At 37.8% G+C, this 19,118-nt stretch overlaps 1 protein-coding gene across 11 annotated transcripts in view; it reads right to left on the bottom strand.

The window, feature by feature from the left end:
• Window positions 1-423: 423 nt before the first annotated feature.
• Slc4a10 (solute carrier family 4 member 10) overlaps window positions 424-19,118 on the bottom strand; it is a 287,257-nt gene continuing 268,562 nt past the window's right edge. For 7 of the 11 annotated variants that reach the window (XM_060390260.1, XM_060390259.1, XM_060390265.1 and 4 more), the window contains 3 exons: window positions 14,093-14,160; window positions 10,545-10,661; window positions 424-2,419 (listed from right to left, as the gene is read on the bottom strand). In XM_060390260.1, the coding sequence (XP_060246243.1) occupies window positions 2,353-2,419; window positions 10,545-10,661; window positions 14,093-14,160 (252 nt within the window). In that variant the 3' untranslated portion in view covers window positions 424-2,352. Of the gene's footprint in view, window positions 2,420-5,961; window positions 6,015-9,730; window positions 9,770-10,544; window positions 10,662-14,092; window positions 14,161-19,118 lie in introns of all 11 variants that reach the window. The other 4 variants (XR_009593862.1, XR_009593863.1, XM_060390263.1 and 1 more) reach the window with 4 other exon arrangements.

Genomic DNA, 19,118 nt, shown 5'->3' with positions numbered 1-19,118 from the left:
GCATCACCAACCAATGGTGCTGGCTGCTCTAACCAATGTCTGCACGCAGGGGCCTAAATCACCCATCAAGTTTTTTAGATACAACATGTATGCTGGCAAGTAGGAACAATTACAAGAGAAGCTACTAGTCAGGAAAATTATTAATGATTCGGATCCTATAATGAGCCTTTCACCGTAGGGGTAGAATCACTTGTACCGTGTTCTGTGTGGCAAAGGGTACGCACATCCTTAACGACTTCTCCTTATTTTCTGTTCATAAAGTTAGAGCTATTTGAAGCCTCCTGAAATGTTTCTTAACTGTGTGAATGTCTTTTTTTAAATATTATGCTTACACTATTAAAATACTTTACCTGATTTGTTGGTGAATATGAAGAAAAAATAAAGACAAGACACATTGTACACACTTTAAAATAAGCATGAAAATTAGTTAGGATAAATATTTATTTCCACATAACATTTCTTAGTTTTGAAAAACACAATATCCTAGTCACATTTACATATTACTTAAACATTGCAATAAATTACATTCAAGATATTCAGTAATTTGACCAGGAATCTGAAATTAGGAGTAAATATATACTACATTTTCATATATTTTATATGATTTCAAAATATTAAGATAGAGATAGCATTAAAATTCACACAAGAACAAATTACTATAAAAATACTCAGAAATACAGAATTTCATAGGATGATTGTTTACACCAGTGATCATGTGAAGTGTAATTCACTGGTCATTTTTTAACAGAACAGGTATTACTCTATGGAGACACTGGGAGACTTCTTTGGGGCTTGACCTGCTAAGTCATAGACAGTGAGGATGTTTTAGATGGAGTGTCAGTATTACAACATACACAAAGGTAGCACATTTGGAACAGTTTTGCATTTTTCTTCACCATTTATAAATACAAACTTTACTAACTGAAAATTTTTCTCATAATTTTGGCTCATGTCTCATTAAAAAAATGACTCCTTAAAGGATTGTAAGGAATTTTTTTGTTCAAAAGATATCAAAATATTAAGTGTTAATGTAGGCTTTGTTGTTTTCATCCTCATTAGCTTAATAACAAAGAGGATTTTCCAATTATATGCATTTACATAAAGTACACATAGTTTATAAAAGCCACAAGGCTCTGAATTTTTCTAAATTTGGACAATGAAAGGTTATAAGGTTGTCAATCATTGATAATTGTTAGGAATTAAGAGCCCTATGAGATTTTATTTTTACTATCTCACATTTATCTGAAGTTAAATGAAATTTATACTTAGTAGTACTCATAAATCCACAACTTCCTTCCCATTTCAATAAGCTGAATAAAGTTGGGCTGTTGCGTATGGACTGAAATATTTACATAACCTTCTCTAACAAAATCTGAAATTTTAGTTCAAAGACTGTGTTTCCACAACATGCACTTAGTTAAAATGTGGAAAGGAGCTTTGCAAAAGAACAGTTACATTTGGAGACCTGTTGGTCTAACATGATAACCTGACAGGGACCCAAACGAAACAGCACGTGACCATTATCGGCAGAACAGCTGTACAGGGATGGCATTTCACATACAATGATTCACCACGTGGCATTCCGTATGTATGTCACAGGTGTATTTGAGAAGTAACTGTTGTCAATGGGAGAGAAGTTCAATAGCACATCTCTGGTAAAAATTTGAAATGAAAAACCCCACAAAACTCTTCAAATATCTCTGAAGCATTTCGTATAAGTCTAGTACTTGACTGTGTGGTTACAACTTGAATTCTAAGCAAACACTACTTGACTCTTTAGAGTACGTCTTTTAAGAAGGTATAAACAGGTCTCTTTCTGAAATGACTCGAAGTATTAGTTAGATATTAAGTATTAAATGTATGATATTGAGTCAAGGAAATACATAAATACAATTATTAAAAATGCTTTCAGAGTAACTCTTTGACTTGGGCCTTTCTAGACAAGACACTAATTCTATGCTATAAAAAATAAAAAGTAAGACTACCTTTCAAAATTCTTCTGAATAAAATTATCAGGCATCTTCAGGTTACTAAGGTAGGAAAACACAAACTAGGCAAATATGACTTATTTTTTTTTAAAGAACGCTTTGCTCTCGGAATGCTGACAACAAGAATCCTGTGTTGGCAGATGTCTTACAGCAGGAACACGGGAGAGTCTTGCCCTAGCCATTGGACCTGCTCACAAGGGTGTCGCACTGCTCAGAGATTAAACACAGAAGTGAAACAGCGGTTGTACTACTTCCAGAATGAAGGTAGATTTGGGATGGGAGAGGATTTACAGTACATGATCAAAGCAGTTTTATTAATAACTGTGACACTCTTCTCATAGGTAAAAATAAGTTGAAGATCAAGTCACAGACAAGTCTCCCTGTCAACGCCTTTCCCTGAGTCAGCTTTCTTCTCTTTTCGGCTTTCAGGGCTAAAGGGGAAGAAAAAAAAATAAGAAGAGGAGAAAATCACTACTACAATCCAGCTTGGTCACTGTGAGATTTGCTTTTTTTCAGACACCAAACCTGTCAACCCCCAAGAAATACAAGAGCTCTCAGGCATTGCTCTCTCATGCTGCAATGCAGATAGACAGCAGCAATTATATCCTCTGCACTCTGTGAGCTAGAAATCAAGAACTGCAGAGAGGGGGAAATTCAAAAACAGACATTGAGAAACAAAACAAAACAAAACAAAACAAAAAACAGACGTTTCCAAAGAGTTCTAAAAGCATGCAAGATCAATACATGGTCCTCATCTGGGTAAATGAATAGATAGTTGGTGAAAATGTCAGTCATGCTCTGCACTGTGGTAGCGTACGACTAGAAAATGACAAAACAAGGTGCAGCGGGGAGGGACTTCCAGGCTCTGCTGAAAATGGCTTTTCCTTTGTTCCTGGACTGGACCTTGGTCTCTGGTAAAAGTGATGTCTTGGTAGGTAGGGCAGACACACCTTTCTTAGTTTCAGAAAATGGCTCACTGTTCTCCCCACACCTGTGCTGGGTTCACAGAAAAACCCCCAGACCACACAGCAGAGGAGTGATTCTTCATTTCCTTCTAGAATACATTCACACTTCAAAAGCTTCTGTTTAACCTCATCTTCCAGCTAACTTAAAAAAAATGATCATGCTGATAACGTGGCTACCATTTTTGTTGAGTTATCTGCACTCTTCCTAGCCATTATGTACTTCTATTATCACGTGGAAGCTTCAATGGACAGTGCGAATGAAGTGTTCAAACTAGTGAAGCTTAGACTGAAAGGGTATGCTTCCAGGAGGTAACAGGCTCCCTCCTCCAGGACTTCTGGTACCTGGCAAAGGCCTATGCACTGGAGGTCTCTTTCTTCTTCCGCATTTGTGGCACAAAGGACAACCCAGACCCAGCCTCTGAGACCCTGAACTAAATGAATCAACACACTTTTTACTTGTTAACTTCAGCCCTTAATATTCATTTACGAAATAGCTGAGGTGGTAGTACTCTTGGTTTTACAACCATTCTCTGGGTGATAAAGGAACCCAAGTTTTGTTTTCTATGGGTTTTCCTGTGCATCTTTCTTAGTGGTCAATAACTTAAACATATTCTAAAAGTGTGTTTTTAAAATTGTTTTTTTTCTCCAATTCAAGCTAGAAACAGCCCTTCTCAGTTGTCACCACCACCCGGCACCATCAGGTAAGAAGTGCTGGAGCTTCTGCCATCTGTGGCACACTGCCAGCGCTGAGAGCTGGTGTGAGCGAGTGTCTATGGCACCCGGGTTTATGCCTGCCACACTTCTCAGCACATACTCCTTACAGGTCAGAGCAAAGCAACTTTTTTTCCCTTTTCTTTTCTCCTTCCATGAGAAGAGATGACAGTGTGCACATGATGTGTTGAGCGCCTTAATTCTGTATTTTTAACTTCTCTATCTGTATGACTCACTTTTTTTTTTCTACTTTAAGTTCCTTTTTATAAGACAAATGTCTGCTATTCTGCTTTCCAAATTAACTTGTCCTTGGACTTCACCTGTGCCCACCAATTCTGTCAAACAAAGCCAATAAAGCCCAACAGAATGAGTGGCGGTACAGGTGGAATACACGTTTCCTCCTCCCAGAGCTTAGGTGAAGAGTACAACCTACAGCCAGTGATTTAATCTCTCTGAGACTGGTTGTCTTCAACACTAAATTGAGCTTTGGACCAGATGGCCTCTGAGTCTTCCTGTAACTCACTCCTAGAATACTGATTCTGGCATGCCTGTTTCTAATAGACTCTGTCTTTTAAAAAATGGAATGCTGTATCCTATCTACAAGAGACTAGGGGTGGGGGGAGATACAATGGCCTCTTTCTCCAGCACAATTCCTCTGTACACAACCCTTTGGAACTTAGGTATCACTTAACCTCTTGATAAAAACATGATTTCTCAATGGTCAGTGGCACCATCTGTCACTAAGCAGTGAGGAGAGGAAGAGATGGAGGGAGGGAGAGATTGAGAGAGGGAGAGAGAGAGAGACTTAGAACATCAACTTGGTCCACATATGAGCTTCCTCCCGATCTGCTTTGATATATTGGTATTTTATATCATAGAATTATAACTTTCTAAACATGACTATTTTATAACCATTAACATTAATTTGGGAAGGCAGAAGTATTATAATCAGCTTAAGAGCTCTATGAAAATTCTTTTTTTTTGGGTTTTCTAACCATATGATGCTCTCTCTCTCTCTCTCTCTCTGGATTTCTCATTCTATTTTTTTAGATGTTAATCAACTTTAAGCTTTCAATGAAACAAATATATCACATATGTGTTATTTCTTATTGTAATAAGCATATATTGGCAGGTCTTCTAGGAATACACAATAGATAAAACTGTCCTTGTTGGTCTGTTTTGAAAACATACACATGATTAACATTATATAGACTGACTATGCTGTATTTATGTATTTAGAAATATTTGCATGTATGTATACATATGTGTATATAATAATAATTAATGGAAAAGAGGCCATAAATTTGAAAGAGAGCAAGAGGTATATGAAGGTTTGCAAAGGATAGGGAAGGGGAAACAATATAATCACATTACAGTCTCAAAAATACAAAGTAACTAAAAACATAAAAATAAAAAAGTTACATTTCAAGAAAGAACAAAAAGGACCACTATTGACATGCTCCTGAAAAATGTATGAGAAAGTTTTCTTCATGGTGCTCAAATATTGTTCTGACCAGCATATGCCAAGAAATTGAGGAAAGGCTCAGGCCTAAGAAATCACAGCAAAGGAGAGTTTGTGATAGGAGGAAGATGTAGGGTACAGAGGAGGGGTGGAAAGAGAAGCAGGAAACTGGTCTGGCAGGTCAACCTTGCTCCAGCACATGGCCCTATACCCAGGAACTTTTTGACAGCACAAACAGGTCAATGGTTTAATAAGCAAAGTTGGGGTGGAGTGAGGTGGAGGAGTATCAAGTAGGAGGTGGGGGAAGGTTGGGGATGAACATGATCAAAATACATTGTATGAAACCTCAAAGAATTCATAAAAATATTTTTGTGACATCTTAATGCATTTTATAAAGCACTGTAGTTATTTACTAATTGTGGACTAAATGTGGTTTTTGAAAGACCAATTTTTATCAAACTATATAAGAAGTTGTGGAGGCAATTCATTAAACATGGAAAAGTCAAGCCGGCATCTACACAGAGCCATCATGCTTATGTTCTAGTGTCTTTGGTTCAGGAAGGTACTTTGCATGCTACCAAAAGAGAAATGTAAACACCAATCCAGCCACAAGCTCTTTAATTTGCAATGGTGTCCTGTTTGCAAGATATGCTAGGGCATGGTGGCACAAAGCTGGGAATAACACCCAACGTAGAACCTATGCCCAACATTGCTTGGGTGACCAAGAACCTGAGACTGGATAGCCCAGGGACCTAGTCTAAAGCCAAACACTACTGTGCAAAAATAAAACAAACAAAACAAAACATGTAGTAATAAATTATTCCTAATGACATACTACTATACTGATAGATCAGTGTCTTGTTCAGCCATCTTCAGAGAAGCTTCCCCCTGCAGCAGATGGGAACAAACATAGAGACCCACAGCCAGGCATTATGCAGAGTAAGAAAGCTTAGAACGCTAAGCTCTAAACAGGATGTCCCTATCAACCGCTTCTTCTCAGGGCTGAAGGGACCCTGTAGAAGAGGAGGCAGAAATAGTGTAAGAGCCAGAAGGGATGAAGGACACTGAGGAAGCAAAGCCCTCTAAGTAAATCGACATGGCCAAAGCTCATGTAAACTCACAGAGACTGAAGCAGTATGCACAGGGCCTGCATGGATCTTTTTCCAGTTCCAATGGTTAGCTTTTGTTTTATCTTGTTATAATTAATTATTATATAATTATATATCATATTATAATCATTTTATTATTGAAAGAAGAAACCATGGGGGACTACCGAGTAAAACCCTATCTCAAAAGCAAAACAAACAAATGTTTTTTAAAAAGCAAGACAAGGGGCTGGAGAGTTAGTTCTGTGGCAAAGAGCATCACAGTACATGCTGTTCTTGCAAAGGACCCAAGTTGGGTTGCCAGTACCCACATAAGGTGGCTCACAATTACTTGTAACCCTAGTTCCAGGGGTTCTAGCTCCCTCTTCTGGCCTCCTTGGGCACCTGCACTCATAAACATATACCTACACATATACATAATTAAAAACCAAACAAATTAAGCCAGGCATAGTTACACATACCTTTGAGTCTAGTGCTAAGGAGTCAAAGGTAGACATCTCTCTGTGAGTTCTAGGCCAGCCTGGTCTACGTATCAGTTTCAGGCTAGTGAGAACTACATAGTGAGACCCTATCTCCATGATGATGATGATGATGATGATGATGATGGTGGTGGTGGTGATGATGATGATAAACCTTTTAAAAATCAAAACAAAAACTTGGAAATAGTCTAAGTATATAACAGCAGGAAACGAAAAAATTACGTTGAAGCTAGATGGTATATAATTTTATAAAGTTAAATATGGTTTGTAAAATATTAACACACAGTGTTAATGAAAAAATATGAAATGACATGTATACTATGAAATCAACTTTGCAAATTTATATATATATATATATATATATATATACAGAGAGAGAGAGAGAGAGAGAGAGAGAAAGAGAGAGAGAGGGGAATCTTTGGAATTATTAACAGCAGTTGACACATAGGAATCACACACAAGCAACATAATTCAAAGCTGAACAGTCATAGAACAGCCAGGCTACCCGCTGCCTAACCTGTTCAGAGCAAAGGTACAAATTCTAACCACCACTTGCTACAATATTCTATAGTAGCTGCTTATGCAGGATACAAATGAACTCACAGACTACTTAGTGTGATCATAAAGGTATCTTATTGGATTCATTGTTTTAAAACAATCATTCTTGCACATACTTGCATACTTAGCAAGTAGGAATAGAATTCTCTTAATGATTTTAGTTTAGGTCCATTAAGTCTTTTCCAGATCAGAATAAGTTTTTTTTTTGTTTGTTTTTAATAGGTTCCTAGGAGCATCTTATCACTTCTAACTTGCTTGAAAGAGTACTTACAATGCTTAGTGCCTACTTCTACTTTTTATCTCACATTTTTCTTGGACTTTAAGTGTTGAATTTAAAAGTTAGTTCTTACAACTTTATAGTTTCCATATAGTTTATGTATACTTTATAGTTATGTATAGTTTATGTATTGTGTTAGTTATCAAGCAAGGCAATCAAAAGATGAAATAAAATTTAAGTCCATTTTAAAAAGCAGCTTATAGCAGAGCTTCTCGTAAGTGTGCATAGCAATGTTCTATCGGGATCAAAGCACATGTCCTCAAGAAGAGCTGGAGTCACTCTCAGCTCCCAGCTTCTACTTCCAACCAAAAAACTAAATGTGAACAAAAAAACTGCTGTTCTAAGCCTCATTTACACAGGTAAGTTAGTGTCAAAGACATACTCTAGAAAGGAATAAGATGGAAAATAAATGGTGGCAGAGGCATGAATCAAAGGCTGCGCAGAGCCAGCTTGGGTCACAAGGGATATGGGTCCCAGTAACCTCATTGATGGGTCTTTTTTTTTTTTTTTTTTTTTTCAGTTTTGACAAGTGTGTTGTCTGCTGTCCAGCAAACGGGCAGAAATCCTTTGTCATAGGTCACTGTCTCCAACAGATGCTAAGGGAAAGCAGTAGTTTTGGAAGGGTACCCCTGCTATTCACACTGACGGTACTAGAATTTCTCAAAACCACCTCCTTTCTTTCAGAGTTTATACTGCTGTGAAAAGGAAAGACACCACAACATCACATCAATAGTGAACAGAAGTGCTAAGCATAGTGGCACATTTAGGGGCATCAGTGGCTCAAGACAAACATGGGCTACATAGTGACACTTTATCTCAAACACACACACACACACGCATAGAGAGAGAGAGAGAGAGAGAGAGAGAGAGAACGCTAGATTGAACTTTCATTCCATAATGGTTTGAAGTTGGGTCAGTGTAAATACATGTTAAAACAACAACAACAACAAAACACATGATTATGCCAGTTTTTGAATGATGGTCAACTTAGAACTAAACTTTTAAAATAGGTTTCGCAGTAAAGGGCGCCATTTGAATTTAATACTTTAAAGCGCACAGAAAGCATCACATAATAAAACCTTTACTCAACACAAAGAAAAAAACAAAAGGAGTTTGGCTTATGGACCTATGTAATGCAGAATGAAAAATATCTGTACGTTTGTTTCAAATTTCTCATCCAGTTCCCATGACTGGCATTTTATTTTGAGTCCATAAACCTAGATTTCTTATTTTAAAATAAATTGCAGAAATGCCAAATTTCACTACGGCAGAGTCACAGGGGCTCAAGTTGCTCTCCTTGTTACTCTGATTTTCCTTTAGAAGTTCTGACAAAACACAAAATGACTGCAAGGATGACTCAAAGGGGCTATAACAAGGATTTTGAAGAAAGAAAGATAAATCATGTTTTAGAAAGTGAACATTACTGGTGCTTAACCCGAGTAATGGAATACACGCTGGTTTTGAAGCCTGTTCAAAGACATCAGACAGAAATCTTAGAAATAGTCTACCAAGCAGCTCATATGAGCCTCCTTTGGTCTAAGCTTTGGAGAGATTTAGAGAAGGCAAGCAGAGGAATGTAGACAAGCAATAAAAGAGGAAAAGGAGGGAGAGAGGGAGGAAAGACCACCCCAGCTTCTGGGACAAAGATGGTTGCCGTCTTGTTTACTCTGCTTACTACAGAGATAACATTGAAGCAGCATGCCATTTTGGGGTGACAAAAACTAGCAGTAAGAGTTCCCCCCCCCAAAGACTACTTTGGTCTCTCTCTCTCTAGCTATGGCTTCACTTGTGTCCCATACAGCTTGCAAGTTTTGATGTGCCACAGCAACGTGGATGGACGCTCCCAGACTTGCAATTCTCAAAATTAAAGGACAAATTTTCTTTTCCCAATCTAGACATTTGATGCCATTGCTTGCTAAATATGGTTCTACAAAATCTGTTGTTTTATATGTAATGCATTTGTATATGTTAAGGGAAAATATGTTTTCTCATCTTTCAGAGCCCCTTAAAGAACCAAGTGGATATAGAACACCATAAATATCAGTCTGGCATTGAATTGGACTCTCCAGGTCTTTTGCCTCCCCAAAACTCACACAGATGACACAGGCTGACCAGGTTTCCAGAAGACACCATTTAACATAAGGAAATGCAACCAGGGAATAGTTTTGAGGGAAAAGGTCTTACCTTTGGGGAATCAGCTTCTAGAGTGATTAGGAAGGGGAGCTTATGACAAAAGAATGTAATATAAAAATTAAGTAGAAAAAGTTAATGTAAGGTTATAAAAATAAATAAATCATTATCACACCATCCCCAAATATCAACTATTTTCTTATGAGAAGCAAAACTAGCATAGCACAGGATTTTCTGCTTCTTCCAATCAGCATCTAGGGTGGCTGCATGGTATGGTCCAAACTCATCTATAAATCTTAGAAAATTCAGCTGAAATACCAGGATTCTGTTACTGTTTAGGTACATCCTTCCTGCCTTCAGCATGCAAAGCTATAGGACTGCTCTCATGTCTACAGACAGATGCGAATGAATGGATGTTCAGGGTAAGGCTAGGAAAGTTTGCCGGGGACTTGAAAATAGGGAACTAGAAATCAACTACATGTACAATGGCCATTACATGTGCCAAATCACTGTCACAAAAGGAAATAGGGAGCAGGGAATGTGGTCCAGCACCCACTGTAGTTCTAGGGAATGTGTGATGAGGAAGTACATGAAACCACACAAAGAAAGAGTGGACCAAAATAAATGTTCAAAATTGTCATGCACTGGGGCCATTAAGAGCTCCATTTCCCCCCCACTGTGGTAGTTTTGCAGTGAGCTTTAATTTGAAAGGAAGATGTTTGTAAAAATTGTCATTCTTTCTTTAGAAAAACAATTTCTGAAATATGTTAAGTCTAAATTTGATTAAAGTCAATAGTATCTTTTTCTAGAGAATTTATAACATAAAATCATTAGCATTAAGATAATCTTATTATTTCAAAATTCAAACCTTTTAGAAGGAAAGCGTGACTCCTTTTCTTTTGAGTTGTCCGCAGTAATCAGAAGATTCCCCCACATGGCAGTTTTTGACATTTCATCAGAAATATTGATCACAGATGGGTCATCTCTAGATACAATTTGTCCAAAATGAAATAATATACAATAAGCAAATATTGAGACATTCAGGTAGAGAAGATGAATATAAGACAATTTTATAACTATGTGAAACATTTTATCTAAAAATTTAATAGTAAGGCACATACAACATAAAGTTTTCATCCTAGACATTTTAAAATGCACAATTAAAAGTTATTAAAAGCATTCACAATTTATAGCCCACTATACCATCTGTCTCCAGAATCCTTTCATTTTAGGTTTGTGGACAACACTTTCTATTGTCTCCTGTTTAAAAAGTGAACAGTGTCTAGTGAATTTAGGTGATTTTACGCCTTTTACGATGACTACTGTTGGTAGAAGTGAAATTTCATACCCTTAAACAACAACTCTCTACTTCCTCCATCCCAGCCTGTGGAACCATCACTGCGTGTTCTGTCTCTCTTGTTTCGACTATTTTAAGGGCCTCATGGAAAATGGAGCACACAGTGTTTGCTGCGCTTTGTGTCACTGGCTTATTCCATTTGAAAAATGTTCTTATAGTTCAAGATGTTTTAACATAAGCTGAAATTTCTCTCCCTTTGAGGCTGAATAGTATTTCATTTTGTTTATTATAACAGCACATTTTTAATAATAAAAAATGCAGAAACACATCAAAGTCTCTATTTTTAAAAATGATGTGAAAATCTAAAGAGAAGATTCTAGTTGTGTAGATACAGATTTGGGCCACAGTTCTCTGAATTCATCGCAGATCACGGAGATCAGTTTCTATGTATGTTTTGCTTAGTCTCTTGCCTCTGTTATGGACAACATGGAGGATTCCTTGCCTCACCTCCTTCATCCTTGCTGCCACTGGCTCAGATGTCCCAAATTCTCTGTTCCTTCTTCTCCTTCTGACCTCATCCCCTGGTACCTTACATCTGCTTACCATTCTGCAGCTACATTCCAATAGCTTCCAGACTGTTCTTGGACAACCCAGAAAAGCTCAAGCTTCCTAACGCTGAGACCCATTAAGACACTTCCTCAGGTTGTGGTGAGTCACAACCATTAAATTATTTCATTGCCACTTGATGTAATTTGCTATTGCTCTGAATCAGAATGTAAATATCTGATCTATAGGATGCCTGATATTCAGTCTCTAAAAAAGAGTCACAACCCACAGGTTGAGTACCTCTCGTCTAGATCTTCCCACTGCCTATGAAGTTTCTCCATATGTCTAAATTTCTCTCCTTTTAAGGTTGAATAATATTTTATTTTGTTTATATATAACAAATATTATATATAATATCTATTTGAGAAGCATAAAGCAACTCCCTCAATTTTTAAAAAGTATCTGAAAAATCTAAAGAAAATATTCTACTTATATAGATATACAGATTTGGGCTACAGTTTTCTTAGTTTATCCCAGATCTCAGAGTTTTGCATCCAATTCTGTTCTAATTTCACCCGCTCATGCAGGCCAATGCTGCCACTATTTTAAATTGCTGTTCTGTACCCTTAAGCCTCCCAAATTATTTGCTTTGTTTTTCTGTTTTTCTTTTTTGCCATCTCTAACTCTCTATTAGCTGTTAATATTTTTATGCTCTGTCCTTATCCTCTGTTCTACTTGAATACAATGCATGTAATAGCAGGATTCTAGATTACTGGTTAGTAGCTGCTTCTCTCAAAAGTCAGCTAAAGCTGGACACATGGCATTTATTCAGTGATTATTTGTTTGAAAATGAGTGCAGCCTACTTACTTAGTAATTATTTGTTTGAAAGTGAATGCAGCCTGTGCCTTTGGCAGAACATTTCCCGTATAGCTGGGGAACCTACAGTATTAGGTTCTATGCTTGTGGTTGGCTGCTTTGTTTACTTTTGTTCTGTTTATATATTTTAATTTCACAACAATTATAGAAAACCTGCATGATGTTTCAAAACCTCCCAAGAATTAAAAACATAATCAAATGGCAGTATAAACTAGTCACAGACCAAGTGAAAACTTTCATAACTAAGAAAATAGCACTAATTTTTTTTTAGTACATATAGGTAGCACACTTTACTATGAAAAAAAATCACATTAACAAAATCCATAGCTGATCTCATATCAACTATATTGGTAGCTGTTTAAAAGAGGAGAACAAATCCAGCATTTAGGGTGAACAAAGCACCAGGACTCAGCCCTGCTCAGTTTGAAGGTATGTCCTTAATTCCTCTAGCCTTCTTGAAAATGGAACTTCCTAGAAACTCAGAACAGAGATCAACTAATTTCCAAGAATGCATCAAATGAATAACTAATATATCATGATATTATGAGACAGTCTTATAAACAAAAAGATTTAGAAATTTCTGCATAAAGCAAAATTAAGATTTAAAGGGGCAGTACTATTTTTTTATTTCATGTGCAAATAATATAAATTATGATTTACAAACGATCATGCAGTTTGGATGATTTCCAAACTTCTTTAAATACAGAGTCCTTTGGGAATGGCATGTGATAAAACTAATTCCCGTAGAATTTGCTTGATAATATACAGATTCATCTCAATCAAAACTATTTTAAATGAAAAAGGGAAAAGAAGAGCTAAAGAACGTTCACAAGTTGTTTCTACTTTTAAGTTACAGGTGATTCCATCTAACCTTTTGGGAGAGAATTTGGTGTTAGAGTAAGACTGTGATATCCAATAGATTCTTTACCACCTTGTCTTTTAAATACCATGGCAAATCTCTCCCTCTAATAGAGTTCAGCTTTATTTACTTACTGGAATACCCTAAGAACTTTAAGACAATACTCTTGAGTACCAAATAGTACTTAAAACAGACTTTAGGAGAAAATTATTCAAACCAAACTTTTTGAAAGATGGAAGGAGATAGAGTGGAGAAGAAAGAGGAAGGGAAGAGAAAACAAAGGGAAGAAACTTAGAATAGTGAGAGAGAAAGAGGGATAATTGTTTATAAAATTTTCATTGTAACTAATGAAACTTTGTTTTTGGTGTCTTTGTGGGCGAAAAGATTGGTGTATTTCTTCAGAACTACATAATTATTTTCTTAAATGACAGATATGACTGATTTCTTTAACTCAAAAATTGGGTAATCATTTTTGGGGTGATTTTTGTTAGGCGCAAATACTACTAATTTTCCCCACGATCACTTTACAGGTATTGACCTCTTTTATGCTAAAAGTGGATGGTGACTTGTCTTCTGGTGGTAACTTCTGAGAACATGAAACTGATTTTTCATGTAAATTTGAAAAAATACATGCCACACCTCATTCTAAGTATTTTGCTATACAATGAGTGCTGGCAGAATTTATCAGAACCTATCATTATTACTTGGTCTAGGATTATTTATTTTTGTTTGGTTTTAACACAACTTCAATAACCTCCACATGGAATGAAATTCATAAACTGAGTATAACCAGCACATTCTGTAACTCTCACTGATGTGTTTTGAACATATATTTACCGGTAGTGTCCCTCTAGTGGGAGTTGTACTGTGCCCTCATCTTCCATGGCCAGCATACTTTGTTCCTCCTGGAATGACAAATGTAACATATATAAAGTGAACCTGATGGGTCTCCATTTTACATTAAAGAAGAAACACAGATTAATGTTTTATTATCTCATTAACCCCAGGACCTTCCACTTTGTTTGTACTTATTAATGCTAGCACAGGTCCTTTCAATAAAGCCTCAACTACTAAGAAGAGAAGTAATTAATGAAAAATCTCATAACACGAAGTAATTTAAATGCTAACAACAATCTCCTTCATGTCATCCAATTCAAAACATAGTTAATTTTCAAGATATTAAAAATAGCTTAAATTTCACAAGAACAAGAATATGGGTAATGCAATGAGAGTCTGGTTTTTATAAGCTGAATTTATATTCCCCAAATGGTCTACTAGGAGGAGGTGAGGGTTACACATTCAGAGCACAGATTCTCAAACTGTACTTTAGAGTCACCTGCAGGTTGTGCTAAAAATATCATGGGTTCTTATTCTGTAGGTCTGAACTAGAGGGGGCACACAAAGTTACATTTCTAACAAATTCTGGGTGATATTGATTATACTGGCCAGGGACTGCATTTTGAGAATTCCTCTAGCAACTTGGAAAAGACAGAAGGTCCCTTTTTTATATGCATCAAAACACAAATTTAGGGCTGGAGGATAGGGTCCAGTTGGCAGAGTACCTGTTAAACTTGAGGACCTGAGTTCAGATCCTCAGAAATCATGCACAAGCCAAGAGGCACCAAAAGTCTGGAACCCAGTGCTGAGTGGTGGAGAAAAGCCACTCCCTCGGGCTCTTTTTCCAGCTAGCCTATGTAACAGGTGAGTGCCAGGTTCCAAGACACACACCCCTCTCAAAGATTAAGATAGAAGGGGATGGAGAAAGACTCCTGATATTGACCATGCATCTGCAAATATATATATATGACCTTCCACAGAGAGAGAGAGAGATTTGTGACTTGCTGTGATGAAGTAATAAACAAAACACCCTTCAGTTAGATATATATGAAGTTTTTGTTTCATGCTGCAGATTTCTTCTTACAAGAGCAATAATATTCCATCCTTCTCTAAAAGATGAAAACAATGTATTCATGTATATAGTTCCCTCATTTATAAGATTTTTTTAGTCTATAAACTTTTGAAATGTAGATAAGCTTATGGCTCTTATATAGAAATGTCCTATTTATTTTTCAATGACTGTACCATGAAATTTTTTATGCACTATATATGTTTAGATATGTTATATGTAGATTGTAGGTGTGTGTGCACACACACACTTATTTAAGGCATTCATTTTCAAATGGGTCAGCAGGCCTTAGCCCAGTTCAATTAATTATTTAGGACCATTTAAAACTGTTAGAATTGTTGGCTCAGACTCCAGGAATAGAGTTCTATTCCTTAGAATAGATAATATAATAGATAACACAATAGATGTGCAGACCCACATTTTGAGAATTGCTTTAGCAACTTGGAAAAAGACAGAAGATTCCTTTTTATATGCATCAAAACACAAATTTAGATCTGGTGGACAGGTGATCCTGCCCAACTGATGGGTACTGAAGGTCATCCTTTATCCCTTTCCTTAGCTTAGCGTAAGTAATGTGGCCAAACTAAATTTAACCAGATTAACTTAAACCAGCTGCCTAAACTCAGTGTAGTTCAATTGACCTAGTTGAACTAGTTTAGCAGTTGCTAAAGAGATGTTTTTGGCTACTGCCATTATTCCCACTGACAAAATGTTGACCGCCATACTTATTATGATTTCAGTTGACAAAGTGTTCTCGCACACGTCGTCAGTTGGTTAACTGAAGGCATGAAGGCAGGTCTCAGCTCATACTTGCAGCACTCTCCCACCCTGCTGCTCAAGGCAGGCCCCTTTGAGGCCCCCTATCCCACAGCACTGATGCCAGAGGAGCCCCAGTCCATGCTGTGGATTAACGTGAGGAAGACTGCAGGAGTTCTGCTGTTAACTTTATTGATATGTTCCCCTCGGACACATCATTGCATATTATACTCTGTGGGACAAATTATATACCTTCTTGTGTCCAAGAAAACGGTTCTATTCACTCTCTGTGCTGTTTTATAAAGAATTTCTTTCTTTCTTAAAGGTTTATTTCTTTTATGTATATGAGTGCTCTGTTTTCATGCACACCAAAAGTGGGCAGCAGATTCCATTACAGACGGTGGTGAGCCACCATGTGGGTGCTGAGAATTTAACTCAAGACCTCTGGAAGAGCAGCCAGTGCTCTTAACAGCTGAGCCATCTCACCAGCCTGGAATTTGATTCTTTCAAAGCCCATTTATGCCCTTGTCCTTGGCGGTGTTATTAGAACTGAATGGTGAGGAGTGCGTGAGTTATTTTCTTACTTCTGTGACCAAGTATTGACAAGAGTCAGTTTCAGAGGGGTGATTGAGGCTGACAGTTTAACAGTAGGGAAGGCATGGTGGCAGGAATGTGAGGCACCTGGAAGGCGTCAGCAAGCAGAGGGCAAACCAAAGTGAGAACCAACTATGACATAAAACCTGAAGGTCTCCCAGTGACCAATTTCCTCTAGTGAGTATCGACCGCACTCAGGTTCCACAGCGCCCTAAAATGTGTCACTATCTGGGAAATAAGTGTTCAAATACACAAGTCTATAGAAGACATTTCACAACTGGAGTAGACCATTCTGCTCTAATCTCCCATAGGGTCAAGGTCATCTTTAGACTTAAGGAAATATCTTAACTGTGAACCCCTGTACAACCAAAAAAAGATGAAATACTTTCAGTTTACAAAGGTACAGAGTAACCATCTCCATTTCTAAATGGAAGAGTTGGGACACAGAAAGGAAAGGTCATACGAAAGCAAAACTAAAACTCAGGAGGACAAACACCAAATCCTATATTCATGTCCAGCATCAGAAGCTCATGATGGAATCATTTGTGGTCCAAAGGGCTTGGGCTGGCCCATCTCTCCTGTTTTACTAGCTGTGCCACACATGGCCTCTCTCTTTCCCAGCTTAACTCCATGCAGCAGGTTTTCCTTTGTAATAACCCTGCAGTTCTGGCATTGCTCACATGACGTTTTCTTTGTAACCCAATCTTCAACTTCCCACCCTCATACATTTCCTTTTCAGGGCCTCCTTGCAGGAATTCCAGCCCTTGGATACATTTCCTGGCCCCGGTGGCCTTCAGAAACATTGGCAAAAGCTTCATTTACTCTAAAGAAATTTTAATTCAGAACATGGCTGTTCTGGTAAGAGATCACATCCAAAGGCCTTCTAGGTCTGTGTGATCTGGCTGTCAAGAGATCACATTCAAAGATCTTTTAGGTTTGTGCGATCCGGCTAGAATACAAACATGCCTTTAATTCGGAAGACAGGGGCAAGCAGATCTGAGTTCAAGGCCAGCCTGGTATAGAGCAAGTTTCAGATAAAGAAAAGTCTTGGTCCAGGAATGGTGGTACACACCTTTAAACCCAAACAATGAGGATAAGGATAGTTTTTAGAAGAAAGCACCCATGTTTGAAAGTGATGCTTAATTGAGTGGCAGAAAAACTGATTAATCAGAGAGAGATTTGACAGAATAGGATACTTCCAGTTCTCAGGAAAAGACAGAGGAAAGGGAAACTACTTAATCGGCAATGTAGAGAGCAAGAAGGCAGGTTTTACAAGGACAGTAATAGAGACAGGCTGCAGAGAGACAACTCAGTTGAAGACAAAGAGAGCCAGAGAATGAGAAAGAGCCAGAAGATTAGAAAGGATTGCTGGAGTTAATTTGAGGGCAAGCGGAGCAATTCAGGGGCCAAGAGTGAAGCCAGATTAAATAAATCAGCTGGGAGAGGAGTTTGAGCCAGAACAGCTGAGTTGAACCAGCCAGCCCAGAGCTCAGCAAGCACAAAGAAAGGGTGAGCTTATTTAGCATCATGTCTCAGAGGCTGAAAACATTCTAGGCCTAAATTAGATTGTATGGAAGCTAGAAGCTTCCAGGACGGGGCCTAGGTTAACAGACAGAGGCAGTAGGCCTCTGAGACAATTGAAGCAGTTGAATAAAAGTTTACTTTACAATTTTCTATTCCTGCATCTCCCATGCCTACATAACTATTAAAACATAGTGCTGCCAGCCAGCTCAGGATGAAGCTCTCTGAAGACAGCTGTGCCAGCTTTTGTATTCTGACCCCAGGGAAACACACCGACAGCTGTTTCTGAGAAGGCTTTAGCAGCATTCTATGGTCTTAGAAGTGAATTTCCTTCTTCACAAGATGGATCCTACTGTGAGTAGAGTCTCACCTTCAGGTCACCTTTTCTCTTGTCAGTGTACAGAGCGCAATATTTCTCTTTAATGGGGCCAATATTGAATGATTATACTTGCCCTATCACCAAAGCCTTGCATATAACTGAAAGCTCACACTTCCCCACAAACTGGACATTTTTCATACCTTTCTGTTCCACTTGTTCTCTGACTGTAGATCTGGATAATAGCAATAACTAATAACTTTAACACAGTATGAATACCTATAGAATTTTGACATTTCCCCCAAATAATTCAGTATATTACTTTCAAAGTCAGCTGTTCTGAAGTTCTCAGGACATAGGCAGCCTGAATTCAGTTAACTTCCTTGTCAGAATATGGCATACATTATTTCTAGCCCAACTTTCAATAGATCCGTGTTTCCCTCTAAAACCTCAGGAGTAGGTCCTCCACTGAAGACATTTCTTTCAGCATTCTGGTTTTCTGAGCTCCCACCAGGACAGCCAGTAAAGGTCTGCTTATAGTATTAGCATCTTTTTCAAGTTCCATTCCAAACCCTTCCACACTCCTCCCACAAACCTGTTCCAAAGGCCAACAGCCATATGGTCAGGCCTTATTTCTCCACAATAAATCTCTGTATCAGGTACTTTTCTCATTATCGTGAGCAAATACCTGACAAGAGCCAGCTAGGGGAGAAGGGTTGCTTTGATTTTTAGCAGTGAGTACTGTCCATTGCAGCAGGGAAGGCATGGTG

This window comes from Meriones unguiculatus, chromosome 8 (assembly GCF_030254825.1).
Source record: "Meriones unguiculatus strain TT.TT164.6M chromosome 8, Bangor_MerUng_6.1, whole genome shotgun sequence".
In the NCBI taxonomy this organism is placed as follows: domain Eukaryota; kingdom Metazoa; phylum Chordata; class Mammalia; order Rodentia; family Muridae; genus Meriones; species Meriones unguiculatus.
Note: the sequence above shows the minus strand (reverse complement) of the source record. Positions and strands in the feature narration are given on the sequence as shown.